Here is a 25,000-nt window from a genome sequence, read left to right as displayed (position 1 = left end):
TTTAATCTGTCAACACCTCACCACAAGGAGACAGTTTAATCTGTCATTCATTAGTCAACACCTCACCACAAGGAGACAGTTTAATCTGTCGTTCATTAGTCAACACCTCACCAAAAGGGGAGACAGTTTAATCTGTCAGCACCTCACCAAAAGGAGACAGTTTAATCTGTCGTTCATTAGTCAGCACCTCACCAAAAGGAGACAGTTTAATCTGTCGTTCATTAGTCAACACCTCACCAAAAGGAGACAGTTTAATCTGTCAACACCTCACCACAAGGAGACAGTTTAATCTGTCAACACCTCACCACAAGGAGACAGTTTAATCTGTCGTTCATTAGTCAACACCTCACCAAAAGGGGGACAGTTTAACCTGTCAACACCTCACCACAAGGAGACAGTTTAATCTGTCAACACCTCACCACAAGGAGACAGTTTAATCTGTCGTTCATTAGTCAGAACCTCACCAAAAGGGGGACAGTTTAACCTGTCAACACCTCACCACAAGGAGACAGTTTAATCTGTCGTTCATTAGTCAGCACCTCACCACAAGGAGACAGTTTAATCTGTCAACACCTCACCAAAAGGGGACAGTTTAACCTGTCAACACCTCACCACAAGGAGACAGTTTAATCTGTCGTTCATTAGTCAACACCTCACCAAAAGGGGGACAGTTTAACCTGTCAACACCTCACCACAAGGAGACAGTTTAATCTGTCGTTCATTAGTCAGCACCTCACCAAAAGGGGCCAGTATAATCTGTCAACACCTCACCAAAAGGGAGACAGTTTAATCTGTCAACACCTCACCAAAAGGGAGACAGTTTAATCTGTCAACACCTCACCAAAAGGGAGACAGTTTAATCTGTCAACACCTCACCAAAAGGGAGACAGTTTAATCTGTCAACACCTCACCAAAAGGGAGACAGTTTAATCTGTCAACACCTCACCAAAAGGGGACAGTTTAATATGTCGTTCATTAGTCAGCACCTCACCAAAAGGAGACAGTTTAATATGTCGTTCATTAGTCAACACCTCACCAAAAGGGAGACAGTTTAATCTGTCATTCATTAGTCAACACCTCACCAAAAGGGAGACAGTTTAATCTGTCAACACCTCACCAAAAGGGAGACAGTTTAATCTGTCAACACCTCACCAAAAGGGAGACAGTTTAATCTGTCAACACCTCACCAAAAGGAGACAGTTTAATATGTCGTTCATTAGTCAACACCTCACCAAAAGGGAGACAGTTTAATATGTCGTTCATTAGTCAACACCTCACCAAAAGGGAGACAGTTTAATATGTCGTTCATTAGTCAACACCTCACCAAAAGGGAGACAGTTTAATATGTCGTTCATTAGTCAACACCTCACCAAAAGGAGACAGTTTAATCTGTCGTTCATTAGTCAGCACCTCACCAAAAGGAGACAGTTTAATCTGTCAACACCTCACCAAAAGGAGACAGTTTAATCTGTCGTTCATTAGTCAGCACCTCACCAAAAGGAGACAGTTTAATCTGTCGTTCATTAGTCAACACCTCACCAAAAGGAGACAGTTTAATCTGTCAACACCTCACCACAAGGAGACAGTTTAATCTGTCAACACCTCACCACAAGGAGACAGTTTAATCTGTCGTTCATTAGTCAACACCTCACCAAAAGGGGGACAGTTTAACCTGTCAACACCTCACCACAAGGAGACAGTTTAATCTGTCAACACCTCACCACAAGGAGACAGTTTAATCTGTCGTTCATTAGTCAGAACCTCACCAAAAGGGGGACAGTTTAACCTGTCAACACCTCACCACAAGGAGACAGTTTAATCTGTCGTTCATTAGTCAGCACCTCACCACAAGGAGACAGTTTAATCTGTCAACACCTCACCAAAAGGGGACAGTTTAACCTGTCAACACCTCACCACAAGGAGACAGTTTAATCTGTCGTTCATTAGTCAACACCTCACCAAAAGGGGGACAGTTTAACCTGTCAACACCTCACCACAAGGAGACAGTTTAATCTGTCGTTCATTAGTCAGCACCTCACCAAAAGGGGCCAGTATAATCTGTCAACACCTCACCAAAAGGGAGACAGTTTAATCTGTCAACACCTCACCAAAAGGGAGACAGTTTAATCTGTCAACACCTCACCAAAAGGGAGACAGTTTAATCTGTCAACACCTCACCAAAAGGGAGACAGTTTAATCTGTCAACACCTCACCAAAAGGGAGACAGTTTAATCTGTCAACACCTCACCAAAAGGGGACAGTTTAATATGTCGTTCATTAGTCAGCACCTCACCAAAAGGAGACAGTTTAATATGTCGTTCATTAGTCAACACCTCACCAAAAGGGAGACAGTTTAATCTGTCATTCATTAGTCAACACCTCACCAAAAGGGAGACAGTTTAATCTGTCAACACCTCACCAAAAGGGAGACAGTTTAATCTGTCAACACCTCACCAAAAGGGAGACAGTTTAATCTGTCAACACCTCACCAAAAGGAGACAGTTTAATATGTCGTTCATTAGTCAACACCTCACCAAAAGGGAGACAGTTTAATATGTCGTTCATTAGTCAACACCTCACCAAAAGGGAGACAGTTTAATATGTCGTTCATTAGTCAACACCTCACCAAAAGGGAGACAGTTTAATATGTCGTTCATTAGTCAACACCTCACCAAAAGGAGACAGTTTAATCTGTCGTTCATTAGTCAGCACCTCACCAAAAGGAGACAGTTTAATCTGTCAACACCTCACCACAAGGAGACAGTTTAATCTGTCATTCATTAGTCAACACCTCACCAAAAGGTGTGTGTTCTTTATTTCTTTACTTGAAAAAACAAGAATAAACCCCCCCATTGACATCCCTGACAGACAGGCTGGTTCTGTAGTGTGTGTGTTAATCTCATCTCCCTTCCTACCTGGGCAGCGGGGTATCTTGTTGTGGCTGCTCCATGAGTGTGTGTGTTAATCTCATCCCTTCCTACCTGGGCAGCGGGGTATCTTGTTGTGGCTGCTCCATGAGTGTGTGTGTTAATCGTATCTCCCTTCCTACCTGGGCAGCGGGGTATCTTGTTGTGGCTGCTCCATGAGTGTGTGTGTTAATCGTATCTCCCTTCCTACCTGGACAGCGGGGTATCTTGTTGTGGTTGCTCCATGAGTGTGTGTGTTAATCGTATCTCCCTTCCCACCTGGACAGCGGGGTATCTTGTTGTGGTTGCTCCATGTGCCGTCAGGCTGGCAGACGGTGGCGGTGAGATCCTTGGAGGAGAGCCTGAAGCCGTTGTTGCAGAAGTAGGTTAAACGTGCTGCCACGGAGTAATCAACAGCCTGGACGCCTCCATTCAGTGGAGCAGTGGGCACGCCACACGCCACGGCTAGGGGGAGGAACACACACACAGGGTGACACATGAGGCATCTGCACGCCACACGCCACGGCTAGGGGGAGGAACACACACACAGGGTGACACACGAGGCATCTGCACGCCACACGCCACGGCTAGGGGGAGGAACACACACACAGGGTGACACATGAGGCATCTGCACGCCACACGCCACGACTAGGGGGAGGAACACACACACAGGATGACACATGAGGCATCTGCACGCCACGGCTAGGGGGAGGAACACACACAGGGTGACACATGAGGCATCTGCACGCCACACGCCACGGCTAGGGGGAGGAACACACACACAGGGTGACACATGAGGCATCTGCACGCCACACGCCACGGCTAGGGGGAAGAACACACACACACACAGGGTGACACGAGGCATCTGCACGCCACACGCCACGGCTAGGGGGAGGAACACACACACAGGGTGACACATGAGGCATCTGCACGCCACACGCCACGGCTAGGGGGAGGAACACACACACAGGGTGACACATGAGGCATCTGCACGCCACACGCCACGGCTAGGGGGAGGAACACACACACAGGGTGACACATGAGGCATCTGCACGCCACACGCCACGGCTAGGGGGAGGAACACACACACAGGGTGACACATGAGGCATCTGCACGCCACACGCCACGGCTAGGGGGAGGAACACACACACAGGGTGACACATGAGGCATCTGCACGCCACACGCCACGGCTAGGGGGAGGAACACACACACAGGGTGACACATGAGGCATCTGCACGCCACGGCTAGGGGGAGGAACACACACACAGGGTGACACATGAGGCATCTGCACGCCACGGCTAGGGGGAGGAACACACACACAGGGTGACACATGAGGCATCTGCACGCCACGGCTAGGGGGAGGAACACACACACAGGGTGACACATGAGGCATCTGCACGCCACGGCTAGGGGGAGGAACACACACTCAGGGTGACACATGAGGCATCTGCACGCCACACGCCACGGCTAGGGGGAGGAACACACACACAGGGTGACACATGAGGCATCTGCACGCCACGGCTAGGGGGAGGAACACACACACAGGGTGACACATGAGGCATCTGCACGCCACACGCCACGGCTAGGGGGAGGAACACACACACAGGGAGACACATGAGGCAGGCATCTGCACGCCACACGCCACGGCTAGGGGGAGGAACACACACACAGGGTGACACGAGGCATCTGCACGCCACACGCCACGGCTAGGGGGAAGAACACACACACAGGGTGACTGGGGAGGAACACACACACAGGGTGACACGAGGCATCTGCACACCAAACACCACAGCTAGGGGGGGGAACACACACACAGGGTGACACGAGGCAGGCATCAACACCCCACAGGACACGGCTAGGGGGAGGAACACACCTGCACCACACACAGGCCAATACACACACACACACACGTATATATATAATATATATAAATATGAGATTTGACCTTTATTTAACTAGGCAAGTCAGTTAAGAACAAATTCTTATTTTCAATGACGGCCTAGGAACAGTGGGTTAACTGGTCTAGGAACAGTGGGTTAACTGCCTGTTCAGGGGCAGAACAACAGAATTGTACCTTGTCAGCTCGGGGGATATGAATTTGCAACCTTTCGGTTACTAGTCCAACTCTTTAACCACTAGGCTACCCTGCCGCCCCATGAACTGACTGGTACAGTGAATCAGATTACTGTCATACACATATCACAGTGAAATATGGGAACGATTACCCACGAACCAGCTGGTACAGTGAATCAGATTACTGTCATACACATATCACAGTGAAATGGAGCTAAGAGCAGTAAAACCGTAGCCATTACGCTGAGACAAATAGTCCTGTCAAATCAGACAGGCCAGTATTGATGCCTATTTGTGTCGTTAATCTTCAGTTAGTTAAAGCATCTCACGGAGGTGCCCCGACACACCAGAACATCACATCTCTACAGAACATTAGCGAAACTTCAGAGAACAAAGACTTACAGTCCCAAATTTAGTCCAATCAGAGCAGGTGTTCTCAACCGTCTTGGGTGCGGGGACACCTTTTGTGATAGTAAATTCATCAGGGTAACCCCCACCCCCCCCCCCCCACCCTCCTGTTATTAAATAATCAGAACACAACTTGAGTGAGATAAAATAACATAGAAAGAGTTTTGCTATAACCTTGGCAGTGTTTGGCTGGACCCACCATGTTCCTGGGCACTGGGGAAGGAACATTTTAAAGGCCCGTCTAAATGGCATCGAAAAGAGCATTTCTTTTCTTCAGTGTTCCAGCGAATTTACCTGCAATTCTACACATTTTGTCATGTGGTAGAGAGATGTTGTTGTTGCTAGTTAATATCCTGTAATTCTACACATTTGGTCATGGGGGTAGAGAGATGTTGTTGTTGCTAGTTAATATCCTGTAATTCTACACATTTTGTAATGGGGTAGAGAGATGTTGTTGTTGCTAGTTAATATCCTGTAATTCTACACATTTGGTCATGGGGGTAGAGATATGTTGTTGTTGTTAGCTAATATCCTGTAATTCTACACATTTTGTCATTGGGGTAGAGAGATGTTGTTGTTGTTGTTGCTAGTTAATATCCTGCAATTCTACACATTTTGTCATGGGGTAGAGAGATGTTGTTGTTGTTGTTGTTGCTAGTTAATATCCTGTAATTCTACACATTTGGTCATGGGGTAGAGAGATGTTGTTGTTGCTAGTTAATATCCTGCAATTCTACACATTTGGTCATGGGGTAGAGATATGTTGTTGTTGTTGCTAGTTAATATCCTGTAATTCTACACATTTTGTCATGGGGTAGAGAGATGTTGTTGTTGCTAGTTAATATCCTGCAATTCTACACATTTTGTCATGGGGTAGAGAGATGTTGTTGTTGCTAGTTAATATCCTGCAATTCTACACATTTTGTAATGGGGTAGAGAGATGTTGTTGTTGCTAGTTAATATCCTGTAATTCTACACATTTGGTCATGGGGGTAGAGATATGTTGTTGTTGTTGCTAGTTAATATCCTGTAATTCTACACATTGTCATGGGGTAGAGAGATGTTGTTGTTGCTAGTTAATATCCTGTAATTCTACACATTTTGTCATGGGGTAGAGAGATGTTGTTGTTGCTAGTTAATATCCTGCAATTCTACACATTTGGTCATGGGGTAGAGATATGTTGTTGTTGTTGCTAGTTAATATCTGTAATTCTACACATTTTGTCATGGGGTAGAGAGATGTTGTTGTTGCTAGCTAATATCCTGTAATTCTACACATTTTGTAATGGGGTAGAGAGATGTTGTTGTTGCTAGTTAATATCCTGTAATTCTACACATTTGGTCATGGGGTAGAGAGAGATGTTGTTGTTGTTGCTAGTTAATATCCTGTAATTCTACACATTTTGTCATGGGGTAGAGAGATGTTGTTGTTGCTAGTTAATATCCTGCAATTCTACACATTTGGTCATGGGGTAGAGATATGTTGTTGTTGTTGCTAGCTAATATCCTGTAATTCTACACATTTTGTCATGGGGTAGAGAGATGTTGTTGTTGCTAGTTAATATCCTGTAATTCTACACATTTAGTCATGGGGTAGAGAGATGTTGTTGTTGTTGCTAGTTAATATCCTGTAATTCTACACATTTTGTCATGGGGTAGAGAGATATGTTGTTGTTGCTAGTTAATATCCTGTAATTCTACACATTTTGTCATGGGGTAGAGAGATATGTTGTTGTTGCTAGTTAATATCCTGCAATTCTACACATTTAGTCATGGGGTAGAGAGATGTTGTTGTTGCTAGTTAATATCCTGCAATTCTACACTTTGTCATGGGGTAGAGAGATGTTGTTGTTGCTAGTTAATATCCTGCAATTCTACACATTTGGTCATGGGGTAGAGAGATATGTTGTTGTTGCTAGTTAATATCCTGCAATTCTACACATTTTGTCATGGGGTAGAGAGATATGTTGTTGTTGTTGTTGCTAGATAATATCCTGCAATTCTACACTTTGTCATGGGGTAGAGAGATATGTTGTTGTTGCTAGATAATATCCTGCAATTCTACACATTTGGTCATGGGGTAGAGATATGTTGTTGTTGCTAGTTAATATCCTGTAATTCTACACATTTAGTCATGGGGTAGAGAGATGTTGTTGTTGCTAGCTAATATCCTGTAATTCTACACATTTTGTCATGGGGGTAGAGATATGTTGTTGTTGTTGCTAGTTAATATCCTGTAATTCTACACTTTGTCATGGGGTAGAGAGATGTTGTTGTTGCTAGTTAATATCCTGCAATTCTACACATTTGGTCATGGGGTAGAGATATGTTGTTGTTGTTGCTAGCTAATATCCTGTAATTCTACACATTTTGTCATGGGGTAGAGAGATGTTGTTGTTGCTAGTTAATATCCTGTAATTCTACACATTTAGTCATGGGGTAGAGAGATGTTGTTGTTGTTGCTAGTTAATATCCTGTAATTCTACACATTTTGTCATGGGGTAGAGAGATATGTTGTTGTTGCTAGTTAATATCCTGTAATTCTACACATTTTGTCATGGGGTAGAGAGATATGTTGTTGTTGCTAGTTAATATCCTGCAATTCTACACATTTAGTCATGGGGTAGAGAGATGTTGTTGTTGCTAGTTAATATCCTGCAATTCTACACTTTGTCATGGGGTAGAGAGATGTTGTTGTTGCTAGTTAATATCCTGCAATTCTACACATTTGGTCATGGGGTAGAGAGATATGTTGTTGTTGCTAGTTAATATCCTGCAATTCTACACATTTTGTCATGGGGTAGAGAGATATGTTGTTGTTGTTGTTGCTAGATAATATCCTGCAATTCTACACTTTGTCATGGGGTAGAGAGATATGTTGTTGTTGCTAGATAATATCCTGCAATTCTACACATTTGGTCATGGGGTAGAGATATGTTGTTGTTGCTAGTTAATATCCTGTAATTCTACACATTTAGTCATGGGGTAGAGAGATGTTGTTGTTGCTAGCTAATATCCTGTAATTCTACACATTTTGTCATGGGGGTAGAGATATGTTGTTGTTGTTGCTAGTTAATATCCTGTAATTCTACACTTTGTCATGGGGTAGAGAGATGTTGTTGTTGCTAGTTAATATCCTGCAATTCTACACATTTTGTCATGGGGTAGAGAGATGTTGTTGTTGCTAGTTAATATCCTGCAATTCTACACATTTTGTCATGGGGTAGAGATATGTTGTTGTTGTTGTTAGTTAATATCCTGCAATTCTACACTTTGTCATGGGGTAGAGAGATATGTTGTTGTTGCTAGTTAATATCCTGCAATTCTACACATTTGGTCATGGGGTAGAGATATGTTGTTGTTGCTAGTTAATATCCTGTAATTCTACACATTTAGTCATGGGGTAGAGAGATGTTGTTGTTGCTAGCTAATATCCTGTAATTCTACACATTTTGTCATGGGGGTAGAGATATGTTGTTGTTGTTGCTAGTTAATATCCTGTAATTCTACACTTTGTCATGGGGTAGAGAGATGTTGTTGTTGTTGCTAGTTAATATCCTGCAATTCTACACATTTAGTCATGGGGTAGAGAGAGATGTTGTTGTTGTTGTTGCTAGTTAATATCCTGCAATTCTACACTTTGTCATGGGGTAGAGAGATATGTTGTTGTTGCTAGTTAATATCCTGCAATTCTACACTTTGTCATGGGGTAGAGAGATATGTTGTTGTTGCTAGTTAATATCCTGCAATTCTACACATTTGGTCATGGGGTAGAGATATGTTGTTGTTGCTAGTTAATATCCTGTAATTCTACACATTTAGTCATGGGGTAGAGAGATGTTGTTGTTGCTAGTTAATATCCTGCAATTCTACACATTTTGTCATGGGGTAGAGAGATGTTGTTGTTGCTAGTTAATATCCTGTAATTCTACACATTTGGTCATGGGGTAGAGAGATGTTGTTGTTGCTAGTTAATATCCTGTAATTCTACACATTTTGTCATGGGGTAGAGAGATATGTTGTTGTTGCTAGCTAATATCCTGTAATTCTACACATTTGGTCATGGGGTAGAGATGTGTTGTTGTTGCTAGTTAATATCCTGTAATTCTACACATTTTGTCATGGGGTAGAGAGATGTTGTTGTTGTTGTTGCTAGATAATATCCTGTAATTCTACACATTTAGTCATGGGGTAGAGAGATGTTGTTGTTGCTAGATAATATCCTGCAATTCTACACATTTAGTCATGGGGTAGAGAGATGTTGTTGTTGTTGCTAGTTAATATCCTGTAATTCTACACATTTTGTCATGGGGTAGAGAGATGTTGTTGTTGCTAGTTAATATCCTGCAATTCTACACATTTAGTCATGAGGTAGAGAGATGTTGTTGTTGCTAGTTAATATCCTGCAATTCTACACATTTAGTCATGGGGTAGAGAGATGTTGTTGTTGCTAGTTAATATCCTGTAATTCTACACATTTTGTCATGAGGTAGAGATATGTTGTTGTTGTTGCTAGTTAATATCCTGTAATTCTACACATTTAGTCATGGGGTAGAGAGATGTTGTTGTTGTTGTTGCTAGATAATATCCTGTAATTCTACACATTTTGTCATGGGGTAGAGAGATGTTGTTGTTGTTGTTGCTAGTTAATATCCTGTAATTCTACACATTTTGTCATGGGGTAGAGAGATGTTGTTGTTGTTGTTGCTAGTTAATATCCTGTAATTCTACACATTTTGTCATGGGGTAGAGAGATGTTGTTGTTGTTGTTGCTAGATAATATCCTGTAATTCTACACATTTTGTCATGGGGTAGAGAGATGTTGTTGTTGTTGCTAGATAATATCCTGTAATTCTACACATTTTGTCATGAGGTAGAGATATGTTGTTGTTGCTAGTTAATATCCTGCAATTCTACACATTTTGTCATGGGGTAGAGATATGTTGTTGTTGCTAGTTAATATCCTGCAATTCTACACATTTTGTCATGGGGTAGAGATATGTTGTTGTTGCTAGTTAATATCCTGTAATTCTACACATTTAGTCATGGGGTAGAGAGATGTTGTTGTTGCTAGCTAATATCCTGTAATTCTACACATTTTGTCATGAGGTAGAGATATGTTGTTGTTGCTAGTTAATATCCTGTAATTCTACACATTTAGTCATGGGGTAGAGAGATGTTGTTGTTGCTAGCTAATATCCTGTAATTCTACACATTTTGTCATGAGGTAGAGATATGTTGTTGTTGCTAGATAATATCCTGTAATTCTACACATTTTGTCATGGGGTAGAGATGTTGTTGTTGTTGCTAGTTAATATCCTGTAATTCTACACATTTAGTCATGGGGTAGAGAGATGTTGTTGTTGCTAGTTAATATCCTGCAATTCTACACATTTAGCCATGGGGTAGAGAGATGTTGTTGTTGTTGTTGCTAGTTAATATCCTGTAATTCTACACATTTAGTCATGGGGTAGAGAGATGTTGTTGTTGCTAGTTAATATCCTGTAATTCTACACATTTAGTCATGGGGTGGAGAGATGTTGTTGTTGCTAGTTAATATCCTGTAATTCTACACATTTGGTCATAGGGTAGAGAGATATGTTGTTGTTGCTAGTTAATATCCTGTAATTCTACACATTTAGTCATGGGGTAGAGAGATGTTGTTGTTGTTGTTGCTAGTTAATATCCTGCAATTCTACACATTTGGTCATGGGGGTAGAGAGATGTTGTTGTTGCTAGTTAATATCCTGTAATTCTACACATTTGGTCATGGGGGTAGAGATATGTTGTTGTTGCTAGCTAATATCCTGCAATTCTACACATTTTGTCATGAGGTAGAGAGATGTTGTTGTTGCTAGTTAATATCCTGCAATTCTACACATTTTGTCATGGGGTAGAGATATGTTGTTGTTGCTAGTTAATATCCTGCAATTCTACACATTTTGTCATGGGGTAGAGAGATGTTGTTGTTGCTAGTTAATATCCTGCAATTCTACACATTTTGTCATGGGGTAGAGATATGTTGTTGTTGCTAGTTAATATCCTGCAATTCTACACATTTTGTCATGGGGTAGAGATATGTTGTTGTTGCTAGTTAATATCCTGCAATTCTACACATTTTGTCATGGGGTAGAGATATGTTGTTGTTGCTAGTTAATATCCTGCAATTCTACACATTTTGTCATGGGGTAGAGATATGTTGTTGTTGCTAGTTAATATCCTGCAATTCTACACATTTTGTCATGGGGTAGAGATATGTTGTTGTTGCTAGTTAATATCCTGTAATTCTACACATTTTGTCATGGGGTAGAGAGATGTTGTTGTTGCTAGTTAATATCCTGCAATTCTACACATTTTGTCATGGGGTAGAGAGATTTTGTTGTTGCTAGCTAATATCCTGCAATTTTACACATTTTGTCATGGGAGTAGAGATATGTTGTTGTTGCTAGCTAATATCCTGCAATTCTACACTTTGTCATGGGGTAGATATATGTTGTTGTTGCTAGCTAATATCCTGCAATTCTACACATTTTGTCATGGGGTAGAGAGATGTTGTTGTTGCTAGTTAATATCCTGCAATTCTACACATTTTGTCATGGGGGTAGAGAGATGTTGTTGTTGCTAGTTAATATCCTGCAATTCTACACATTTTGTCATGGGAGTAGAGATATGTTGTTGTTGCTAGCTAATATCCTGCAATTCTACACTTTGTCATGGGGTAGATATATGTTGTTGTTGCTAGCTAATATCCTGCAATTCTACACATTTGGTCATGGGGTAGAGAGATGTTGTTGTTGCTAGTTAATATCCTGTAATTCTACACATGTTGTCATGGGGGTAGAGAGATGTTGTTGTTGCTAGTTAATATCCTGCAATTCTACACATTTGGTCATGGGGGTAGAGATATGTTGTTGTTGCTAGTTAATATCCTGCAATTCTACACATTTGGTCATGGGGTAGAGAGATGTGTTGTTGTTGCTAGCTAATATCCTGCAATTCTACACATTTTGTCATGGGGTAGAGATATGTTGTTGTTGCTAGTTAATATCCTGCAATTCTACACATTTTGTCATGGGGTAGAGATATGTGTTGTTGTTGTTGCTAGTTAATATCCTGCAATTCTACACATTTTGTCATGGGGTAGAGAGATATGTTGTTGTTGCTAGTTAATATCCTGCAATTCTACACATTTTGTCATGGGGTAGAGATGTTGTTGTTGTTGCTAGTTAATATCCTGTAATTCTACACATTTTGTCATGGGGTAGAGATATGTTGTTGTTGCTAGTTAATATCCTGCAATTCCACACATTTTGTCATGGGGTAGAGAGATGTTGTTGTTGCTAGTTAATATCCTGTAATTCTACACATTTTGTCATGGGGTAGAGAGATGTTGTTGTTGCTAGCTAATATCCTGCAATTCTACACATTTTGTCATGGGGGTAGAGAGATATGTTGTTGTTGCTAGTTAATATCCTGCAATTCTACACATTTGGTCATGGGGGTAGAGATATGTTGTTGTTGTTGCTAGCTAATATCCTGCAATTCTACACATTTTGTCATGGGGTAGAGAGATGTTGTTGTTGTTGCTAGCTAATATCCTGCAATTCTACACATTTGGTCATGGGGGTAGAGATATGTTGTTGTTGTTGCTAGCTAATATCCTGCAATTCTACACATTTTGTAATGGGGTAGAGAGATGTTGTTGTTGTTGCTAGCTAATATCCTGCAATTCTACACATTTTGTCATGGGGTAGAGAGATGTTGTTGTTGCTAGTTAATATCCTGTAATTCTACACATTTTGTCATGGGGTAGAGATATGTTGTTGTTGCTAGCTAATATCCTGCAATTCTACACATTTTGTCATTGGGTAGAGAGATATGTTGTTGTTGCTAGCTAATATCCTGCAATTCTACACATTTTGTCATGGGGTAGAGATATGTTGTTGTTGCTAGCTAATATCCTGTAATTCTACACATTTAGCCATGGGGTAGAGAGATGTTGTTGTTGCTAGCTAATATCCTGTAATTCTACACATTTTGTCATGGGGTAGAGATATGTTGTTGTTGCTAGCTAATATCCTGCAATTCTACACATTTGGTCATGGGGGTAGAGATATGTTGTTGTTGCTAGCTAATATCCTGCAATTCTACACATTTGGTCATGGGGGTAGAGATATGTTGTTGTTGCTAGCTAATATCCTGCAATTCTACACATTTTGTCATGGGGTAGAGATATGTTGTTGTTGCTAGCTAATATCCTGTAATTCTACACATTTAGCCATGGGGTAGAGAGATGTTGTTGTTGCTAGCTAATATCCTGTAATTCTACACATTTTGTCATGGGGTAGAGATATGTTGTTGTTGCTAGCTAATATCCTGCAATTCTACACATTTGGTCATGGGGGTAGAGATATGTTGTTGTTGCTAGCTAATATCCTGCAATTCTACACATTTGGTCATGGGGGTAGAGATATGTTGTTGTTGCTAGCTAATATCCTGCAATTCTACACATTTGGTCATGGGGGTAGAGATATGTTGTTGTTGCTAGCTAATATCCTGCAATTCTACAAATTTTGTCATGGGGTAGATAGCAGATAGAACCGTTTATAACTAGGGTGACTGGGGTCTCTGACAATTTTATGGGGCCTTCCTCTGACACCACCTAGAACAGTATATACAGTGGAAAGAAAAAGTATGTGAACCCTATGGAATTACCTGGATTTCTGCATAAATTGGTCATCAAATTTGATCAGATCTTAAATCACAACAATAGACAAACACAGTCTGCTAAAACTAATAACACACAAATTATTGTATTTTTCTGTCTATATTGAATACATCATTTAACATTCAGTGTGGGTTGGAAAAAGTATGTGAACCCCCTAGGCTAATGACTTCTCCAAAAGCGAATTGGAGTCAGGAGTCAGCTAACCTGGAGTCCAATCAATAAGATGCGATTGGAGATGTTGATTCGAGCTGCCCTGTCCTATAAAAAACACTCACAAAATTTGAGTTTGCTATTCACAAGAAGCATTGCCTGATGTGAACCATGCCTCGACCAAAAGAGATCTCAGAAGAAAGATTAAGAATAAAAACTGTTGACTTGCATAAAGCTGGAAAGGGTTACAAAAGTATCTCTAAAAGCCTTGATGTTCATCAGTCCACGGTAAAGACAAATCGTCTATAGATGGAGAAAGTTCAGCACTGTTGCTACTCTCCCTAGGAGTGGCCGTCCTGCAAAGATGACTGGAAGAGCACAGCGCATAATGCTCAATGGGGTTAAGAAGCAGAATCCAGAAATATCTGGAACATGCAAACTTTCATTCATTAAAATTCCTACAATGTGATTTTCAGGATTATTTTTCTCATTTTGTCTGTCATAGTTGAAGTGTACCTATGATGAAAATGACAGGCCTCTCTCATCTTTTTAAGTGGGAGAACTTGCACAATTGGTGGCTGACTAAATACTTTTTTGCCCTACTGTATATATATATATATATATAAATATGTAAATATATATATCTTAGGACATCTACTTCGTGCATGACACAGTACATTTTCCAAACAATTGTTTACAGACTGATTATTTCACTTATAATTAACTGTATCACAATTCCAGTGGGTCAGAAGTTCACATACACTAAGTTGACTGTGCCTTTAAACAGCTTGGAAAATTCCAGAAAAAGATTTCATGGTTTTAGAAGCTTCTGATAGACTAATTGACATCATTTGAGTCAATTGGAAGTTTACCTGCGGGTGTATTTCAAGGCCTACCTTCAAACTCAGTGCCTCTTCGCTTGACATCATGGGAAAATCTAAAGAAATCTGCCAAGACCTCAGAAAAAAATTGTAGACCTCCACAAGTCTGGTTCATCCTTGGGAGCAATTTCCAAATGCCCGAAGGTACCACGTTCAGCTGTATAAACAATAGTATGCAAGAATAAACACCATGGGACCACGCAGCCGTCATACCGCTCAGGAAGGAGATGCGTTCTGTCTCTTAGAGATTAATGTACTTTGTGAGAAAAGTGCAAATCAATCTCAGAACAACAGCAAAGGACCTTGTGAAGATGCTGGAGGAAACAGATACAAAAGTATCTATATCCACAGTAAAATGAGTATCGACATAACCGAAAATGAGTATCGACATAACCTGAAAGGCCACTCAGCAAGGAAGAAGCCACTGCTCCAAAACCGCCATAAAAAAAAGCCAGACTACAGTTTGCAACTTGGGAACAAAGATTGTATTTTTTTGAGAAATGTCCTCTGGTCTGATGAAACAAAATTAGAACTGTTTGGGCATAATGACCATTGTTATGTTGGGAGGAAAAAGGGGAAGGTTTGCAAGCCGAGGGAACACCATCCGAACCGTGAAGCACGGGGTTGGCAGCATCATGTTGTGGGGGTGCTTTGCTGCAGGAGGGTCTGGTGCACTTCACAAAATAAATGGCATCATGAGGGAGGAAAATTACGTGGATATATTGAAGCAACATCTCAAGACATCAGTCAGGAAGTTAAAGCTTGGTCGCAAATGGGTCTTCCAAATGGACAATGACCCCAAGCATACTTCCAAAGTTGTGGCAAAATGGCTTACGGGCAACAAAATCAAGATATTCGAGTGGTCATCACAAAGCCCTGACCTCAATCCTATAGGAAATGTGTGGGCAGAACTGATCCACATTTCATTTTCCATTTGTTTTGTCTTACACGCCTGGTTTCAATTCCCCAATGACTTGTTCATTATTTAAACCTCTGTTCCCCTCATGTTAGTTTGTGAGTAAATGTTTGTATGTGATACGTTATTGTGGGCTCGCATTATTGCGTTGTATTTGTTTGTATTTTGTGTAAATACATTTTTTACTCATATCTGCTGTCCTGCGCCTGACTCCTCCCACCACCAGCTCACACAGACTTTATAACATGTCATTTAAATATATTTTTTATGTGGATTGTGGATATAATTAATTTAATTTAATTAAACACAAAATAGTTTAAATTGGTGAAGTTAAATGTAAAAAAATAACCTGTATTTAAACCCCCTTTGCTATGAAGTCGATAAACAAGATCTGATGCATCCAATTACCTTCAGAAGTCACATAGTTAGTTAAATAAAGTCCACCTGTGTGCAATCTAAGTGTCACATGACAGTAAATATACACCTCTTCTAAAAAAGGCCCCAGAGTCTGCAACACCACTAAGCAACGGGCACCACCAAGCAAGCAGCGCCTTGAAGATCAAGGAGCTCTCCAAATAGGTCAGGGTCAAAGTTGTGGAGAAGTACATATCAGGGTTGGGTTATCAAAAAAAAACGATCTGAAACATTGAACATCCCACGTAAATCCATTGTTAAAAAATGGAAAGAATATGGCAGCACAACAAACCTGCCAAGAGAGGGCCTCCCACAAAAACTCACAAACCAGGCAAGGAGGGCATTAATCAGAGGCAACAAAAATACCAAATATAACCCTGAAGGAGCTGCAAAGCTCCACAGCGGAGATTGGAGTATCTGTCCATAGGACCACTTTAAGCCGTACACTCCACAGAGTAGGGCTTTACGGAAGAGTGGCCAGAAAAAAAGCCATTGCTATAGCAAAAGAAAATGCAAACACGCTTGGTGTTTCGCCAAAAGGCAAGTGGGAGACTCCCCAAACATATGGATGAAGGTACTCTGGTCAGATGAGACTAAAATGTAGCTTTTTGGCCATCAAAGAAAACGCTATTTCTGGCGCAAATCTAACACCTTTCATCACCCCGAGAACACCATCCCCACAGTGAAGCATGTTGTTGCATGGATGTTTTTCATAGGCAGTGTCTGGGAAACTGGTCAGAATTGAAGGAATGATGGATGGCGCTAAATACAGGGAAATTATTGAGGGGAAACCTGTTTCAGTCTTCCAGAGATTTGAGACTGGGACGGAGGTTCTCCTTTCAGCAGGACAATGACCCTAAGCATACATAGATCCCGGTGGCTAGATGTGCCAAGCTTATAGAGAGATACCCCAAGAGACTTGCAGCTGTAATATCTGCAAAAGGTGTCTATATAAAGTATTGACTTTGGGAGGTGAATAGTTCTGCATGCTCTAGTTCTGTTTTTTTTCACTTATTTCTTGTTTGTTTCACAATAAAAAAAATATTTAGCATCTTCAAAGTGGTAGGCGTGTTGTGTAAATCAAATGATATGACCTGCCAAAAAAAATCATTTTTAATTCCAGGTTGTAAGGCAACAACAGAGGAAAAATGCCAAGGGGGGGTGAATACTTTCGCAAGCCACTGTATTGAGATCTGGCTGTGGACCCTCAGCAATACATCCGTGGAACCCACTCTGAGAACCCCTGAATTAGAGGGACACAATATGAGCAAATGAAAGTAGAAAGAAAGTAAATTAACAACATTTCTAACATATCAATACATCTAAATGGTATGATTAACAGCCACAAGCCACGCTAGAGTGATGCTCTTACTAATCAGGGACCTAAAAACAGCAATTATGTCTGATTCACTGACAGCTACAGGCGGATTGTTACACAAGGCTGGATCTGGAGAAGAGGAGAGGAGAGGAGAGGAGAGGAGAGGAGAGGAGAGAACAGAAGAGAGGAGGAGAGAACAGAAGAGTGGAAGAGAGGAGAGGGGGAGAGAACAGAAGAGGGGGAGAGAGAACAGAAGAGGGGGAGAGAGAATAGAAGAGGGGGAGAGAGAATAGAAGAGTGTGAGGAGAGAACAGAAGATTGGGAGAGAAAGGAGGAGAGAGCGAGGACAGAACAGAGAAAGGAAGAATAACAAGAGTAAGAAGAGCAGAGAAAGGAAGAGAACAGAGAATATATAAGACACATCTCTTCCTTCTTCTGTTTTCTCTGACACACTGAGGCCAGTGAAGAGGAGACCTGTGTTTGGCAAAGCAACAGAGAGAAATCTGAGTTTGACAGAGATTATCAGGACCGATTAGAACGGCGTCTGGGAGCCAAAGTCTGGGAGCCAAAGTCTGGGAGCCAAAGTCTGGGAGCCAGGCCATGATGGAAGGCTTTGGACGGTAGTACAAGTACCTTAATCGCCCTGATTTTCAACTGGGAGCCGATCAAGAGAAAATAAAACAACTGATAAAAGTATATCCTACTACTATCGCCTCTGTTACGCCCTGACCTTAGATATCTCTGTTTTCTATATATTTTGGTTAGGTCAGTGTGTGACTAGGTTGGGTACTCTAGGTTTTTGTATGTCAATGTTTTTTGTATGTCTAGGGTTTTTGTATGTCTAGGGGGTTTTGTATGTCTAGGGTTTTTTGTATGTCTAGGGTTTTTGTATGTCTAGGGGGTTTTGTATGTCTAGGGTTTTTGTATGTCTAGGGTTTTTGTATGTCTAGGGTTTTTGTATGTCTAGGGTTTTTGTATGTCTGTTTTGGCCTGATATGGTTCCCAATCAGAGACAGCTGTTTATCGTTGTCTCTGATTGGGGATCATATATTGGCAGGCCTTTTCCCCACTTTCTGGTGTGGGATCTTGTCTATGTGTAGTTGCCCGTTTCATTTGTTATTTTGTTAGTTTGTTCAGTGTTCATTCTTTATTTTATTTTTTTATTTTTTGAATTTTACCCCTTTTTCTCCCCAATTTCGTGGTATCCAATTGTTGTAGTAGCTACTATCTTGTCTCATTGTTACAACTCCCGTACGGGCTCGGGAGAGACGAAGGTTGAATGTCATGCGTCCTCTGATACACAACCCAACCAGCTTCTTAACACAGCGCGCGTCCAACCCGGAAGCCAGCCGCACCAATGTACCAATGCTACACCGTGCACCCGGAAACCTTGGCTAGCGCGCACTGCGCCCGGCCCGCCACAGGAGTCGCTGGTGCGCGATGAGACAAGGATAACCCTACCGACCAACCCTAACCCGGACGAAGCTAGGCCAATTGTGCGTCGCCCCACAGACCTCCCGGTCGCGGCCGGTTACGACAGAGCCTGGGCGCGAACCCAGGGACTCTGATGGCACAGCTGGCGCTGCAGTACAGCGCCCTTAACCACTGCGCCACCCGGGAGGCCCCTGCGCCTTGGTCTCCTTCATATGATGAACGTGGCGGCCTCACTTTAAATAAAGGTATATTCTACTACTATCACCTCACCTTTAAATAAAGGTATATTCTACTACTATCACCTCACCTTTAAATAAAGGTATATTCTACTACTATCACCTCACCTTTAAATAAAGGTATATTCTACTACTATCACCTCACCTTTAAATAAAGGTATATTCTACTATTCTATCACCTCACTTTAAATAAAGGTATATTCTACTATTCTATCACCTCACCTTTAAATAAAGGTATATTCTACTACTATCACCTCACCTTTAAATAAAGGTATATTCTACTATTCTATCACCTCACCTTTAAATAAAGGTATATTCTACTACTATCACCTCACCTTTAAATAAAGGTATATTCTACTACTATCACCTCACCTTTAAATAAAGGTATATTCTACTACTATCACCTCACCTTTAAATAAAGGTATATTCTACTACTATCACCTCACCTTTAAATAAAGGTATATTCTACTACTATCACCTCACCTTTAAATAAAGGTATATTCTACTATTCTATCACCTCACCTTTAAATAAAGGTATATTCTACTATTCTATCACCTCACCTTTAAATAAAGGTATATTCTACTATTCTATCACCTCACCTTTAAATAAAGGTATATTCTACTACTCTATCACCTCACCTTTAAATAAAGGTATATTCTACTATTCTATCACCTCACCTTTAAATAAAGGTATATTCTACTACTCTATCACCTCACCTTTAAATAAAGGTATATCACCTCACCTTTAAATAAAGGTATATTCTACTACTATCACCTCACCTTTAAATAAAGGTATGTTCTACTACTATCACCTCACCTTTAAATAAAGGTATATTCTACTATTCTATCACCTCACCTTTAAATAAAGGTATATTCTACTACTATCACCTCACCTTTAAATAAAGGTATATTCTACTACTATCACCTCACCTTTAAATAAAGGTATATTCTACTATTCTATCACCTCACCTTTAAATAAAGGTATATTCTACTATTCTATCACCTCACCTTTAAATAAAGGTATATTCTACTACTATCACCTCACCTTTAAATAAAGGTATATTCTACTATTCTATCACCTCACCTTTAAATAAAGGTATATTCTACTATTCTATCACCTCACCTTTAAATAAAGGTATATTCTACTATTCTATCACCTCACCTTTAAATAAAGGTATATTCTACTATTCTATCACCTCACCTTTAAATAAAGGTATATTCTACTACTCTATCACCTCACCTTTAAATAAAGGTATATCACCTCACCTTTAAATAAAGGTATATTCTACTATTATATCACCTCACCTTTAAATAAAGGTATATTCTACTACTATCACCTCACCTTTAAATAAAGGTATATTCTACTACTATCACCTCACCTTTAAATAAAGGTATATTCTACTATTCTATCACCTCACCTTTAAATAAAGGTATATTCTACTACTATCACCTCCCCTTTAAATAAAGGTATATCACCTCACCTTTAAATAAATGTATATTCTACTACTATCACCTCACCTTTAAATAAAGGTATATTCTACTATTCTATCACCTCACCTTTAAATAAAGGTATATTCTACTACTATCACCTCACCTTTAAATAAAGGTATATTCTACTACTATCACCTCACCTTTAAATAAAGGTATGTTCTACTACTATCACCTCACCTTTAAATAAAGGTATATCACCTCACCTTTAAATAAAGGTATATTCTACTACTATCACCTCCCCTTTAAATAAAGGTATATTCTGCTACTATCACCTCCCCTTTAAATAATGGTATTAGTTGTCATCCTAGTAATTTACATCTGTTGCACTTCCTTCTACAAAGCCTTCTTCATTCCTGAACTAGCTAGTTAATAGATGCTAGGCAATTGCCAGCTGCTAGGTAGTCACCATGTAATTAATAGTTACTAGGTAATTAGTTACTAGTTAGTTAAAACTTACTAGCTAATTACTGGTTACTAGGTAGTTAATAGTAATTACTAGTTAATCTGTAGATAATAGTTACTAGGTAATTACTAGCTATTAGGAGGTTCATAGTTACTAGGTAATTGCTAGTTAAATGTAATTACTAGTTACTAGGTAGTTAATATTGACTAGGTAGTTACTAGTTACTGGGTAGTTAATAGTGACTAGGTAATACTCGTTCATAGGCAAGTACTAGCTACCAGGTAGTTCATAGTCAGTTACCAGATAATGACTAGTTGCTAGGCAACTACTAGGTAATAATTGTGTCGAGAATTACGTAGAAATGAATTGGATAGAAGGTTCATGAAGAGCTAATTAACAAGTACTTAAGGGGTGTAATTTCCTGCAGCTCTATCGTCCTTAAACACCATGCCGTTAGAGATAACGATTTAGAGAAAATAAATATATATGTTTGTATTTCCGTCGTCGTTCTGTTCAGACGACAGATCACCGTGACCATACCGTTCATGAATAATCCCCTCGTTCTGGTATCAAGTCATGTATGTAGTGATATCATGTATGTAGCATCATGTATGTAGTGATATCATGTATGTAGTGATATCATGTATGTAGTGATATCATGTATGTAGTGACATCATGTATGTAGTGATATCATGTATGTGGTGATATCATGTATGTAGTGATATCATGTATGTATTGATATCATGTATGTAGTGATATCATGTATGTGGTGATATCATGTATGTAGTGATATCATGTATGTAGTGATACCATGTATGTAGTGATATCATGTATGTGGTGATATCATGTATGTGGTGATATCATGTATGTAGTGATATCATGTATGTATTGATATCATGTATGTAGTGATATCATGTATGTGGTGATATCATGTATGTGGTGATATCATGTATGTAGTGATTTCATGTATGTAGTGATATCATGTATGTAGTGATATCATGGATGTAGTGATACCATGTATGTAGTGATATCATGTATGTAGTGATGTCATGTATGTAGTAATATCATGTATGTAGTGATATCATGTAGTTGTTCATATGGTTTCATTGATGTACACTACAACTGTTTCATAGCAGAGAGAATTCATCATTTAGGGTACACTACCATTGCATTCACCTATAGATTAATTCATGGTTATGATTTAGGTTACACTACCATTGCATTCACCTATAGATTAATTCATGGTTATGATTTAGGTTACACTACCATTGCATTCACCTATAGATTAATTCATGGTTATGATTTAGGGTACACTACCATTGCATTCACCTATAGATTAATTCATGGTTATGATTTAGGGTACACTACCATTGCATTCACCTATAGATTAATTCATGGTTATGATTTAGGGTACACTACCATTGCATTCACCTATAGATTAATTCATGGTTATGATTTAGGGTACACTACCATTGCATTCACCTATAGATTAATTCATGGTTATGATTTAGGGTACACTACCATTGCATTCACCTATAGATTAATTCATGGTTATGATTTAGGGTACACTACCATTGCATTCACCTATAGATTAATTCATGGTTATGATTTAGGTTACACTACCATTGCATTCACCTATAGATTAATTCATGGTTATGATTTAGGGTACACTACCATTGCATTCACCTATAGATTAATTCATGGTTATGATTTAGGTTACACTACCATTGCATTCACCTATAGTTGTGAAATAAAGTACAAGCTATTTTGTTTCTCCCACGTTCCACCTGATTACACAGTGTTGTTTAACCCCTAATAGTCTCTTGTCTATGATATTTACCATTACAACTGTTTTAGATCGAAACAACATGCTCCATGTAGCTTTCTGATTCTGTTTTAGGACACCTGGGGGTTTCAGAAACAACATGCTCCATGTAGCTTTCTGATTCTGTTTTAGGACACCTGGGGGTATCAGAAACAACATGGACCATCACCATTACATGCACCTATAGATGGGAAATCAAGTATAAGGTATTCTCTTGTTCCTTTCTCTTACATTTCATTATGTCCTCCCACAGAGTTGTTTAAATAGTAGAGTAGAGTCAAATATAGTAGAGTAGAATATAGTAGAATAGAATAGAGTAGAATAGAATGTAGTAGAATAGAGTAGAGTAGAATAGAATATAATACAGTAGAATAGAGTAGAGTAGAGTAGAATATAGTAGAATATAGTAGAATAGAGTAGAGTAGAATATAGTAGAATAGAGTAGAGTAGAATAGAGTAGAGTAGAATAGAGTAGAGTAGAATAGAGTAGAGTAGAATAGAGTAGAATAGAATAGAGTAGAGTAGAATAGAGTAGAATAGAATAGAGTAGAGTAGAATAGAGTAGAATAGAATAGAGTAGAGTAGAGTAGAATAGAGTAGAATAGAGTAGAATAGAATAGAGTAGAGTAGAGTAGAATAGAATAGAGTAGAATAGAGTAGAGTAGAATAGAGTAGAGTAGAATAGAATATAGTAGAATAGAGTAGATTTAGAATATAGTAGAACAGAGTACATTAGAGTAGAGTACATTTAGAATAGAGTAGAGTAGAGTAGAGTAGAATATAATATAGTAGAGTAGAGTAGAATATAAGATAGTAGAGTAGAATATAGTAGAGTAGAATATAGTAGAATAGAGTAGAGTAGAGTAAAGTATAATAGAGTAGAGTATAATAGAGTAGATTATAATAGAGTAGAGTATAATATAGTAGAGTAGAATAGAGTAGAGTAGAACAGAGTAGAGTAGAATATAGTAGAGTAGAGTAGAATAGAGTAGAATAGAATATAGTAGAATAGAGTAGAGCAGAATATAGTAGAGTAGAGTAGAATATAGTAGAGCAGAATAGAGAAGAGTAGAATATAGTAGAGTAGAATAGAATATAGTAGAATATAGTAGAGTAGAATAGAGAAGAGTAGAATAGAGAAGAGTAGAGTATAATATAGTAGAATAGAATAGAGTAGAACTTCATTGATGCCAACTTGGTAAATTGTTTGATCACCACAAGCATCAGCAATGATTACACACTACTTAAATACAACACACTACTTAAATACAACACACTACTTAAATACAACACACTACTTAAATACACCTGCACCTTAGGAGCTATAAGAGAAAGACAACCATCAACGATGTGTTCCTTTCTAGTTACCACCTTAGGAGCTCATTTTGGTTGTGGGTGACTAGATTAGTATTGTATTGTCAATTATTTGGCAGGTTGAGCTCCACGATCTTTGCAGCATTACTATATAATCACAGCTTCGGCATAATGGACCTGTCTGTGCTAGTTGAACAGACAGTGGTGTTAACGATACATTGTTTCAGAACAGAGCAGAACAGAATGACATGACACCTTCTACAATGTGTGGTTCCCAGGGTAACAAAGAACCCAATTAGGTGAACGGAACACAACAACGCTGTTTACGGAACCCGACACAGAAAAAGGGGTTTCGTGTGTCAAATGGCACCCTATTCCCTATTTAGTGCACTACTTTTGACCGGGGCCCATAGGAAGTAGTGCACTATCTAGGGAATAAGGGTGCCATTTTGGGAGGCACACACTGACACAGACAGCATGGTAATCAGGAAGGAAGTTAGCTA

At 39.6% G+C, this 25,000-nt stretch overlaps 1 protein-coding gene across 1 annotated transcript in view; it reads right to left on the bottom strand.

Moving 5' to 3' along the window:
- Positions 1–25,000, bottom strand: part of LOC149984278 (CUB and sushi domain-containing protein 3-like) — a 569,716-nt gene that overhangs the window by 127,182 nt on the left and 417,534 nt on the right. The window contains exon 52 of the mRNA XM_090219648.1: positions 3,186–3,371. Coding sequence (XP_090075774.1) covers positions 3,186–3,371 — 186 coding nt within the window. The remainder of the gene's footprint in view (positions 1–3,185; positions 3,372–25,000) is intronic.

The sequence above is a fragment of the Oncorhynchus mykiss genome, chromosome 3 (genome assembly GCF_057628025.1).
Source record: "Oncorhynchus mykiss isolate SJ-2025 chromosome 3, ASM5762802v1, whole genome shotgun sequence".
NCBI lineage: Eukaryota > Metazoa > Chordata > Actinopteri > Salmoniformes > Salmonidae > Oncorhynchus > Oncorhynchus mykiss.
The sequence above is the reverse complement of the archived record's forward strand: the minus strand, read 5'-3'. Positions and strand labels throughout refer to the sequence as shown.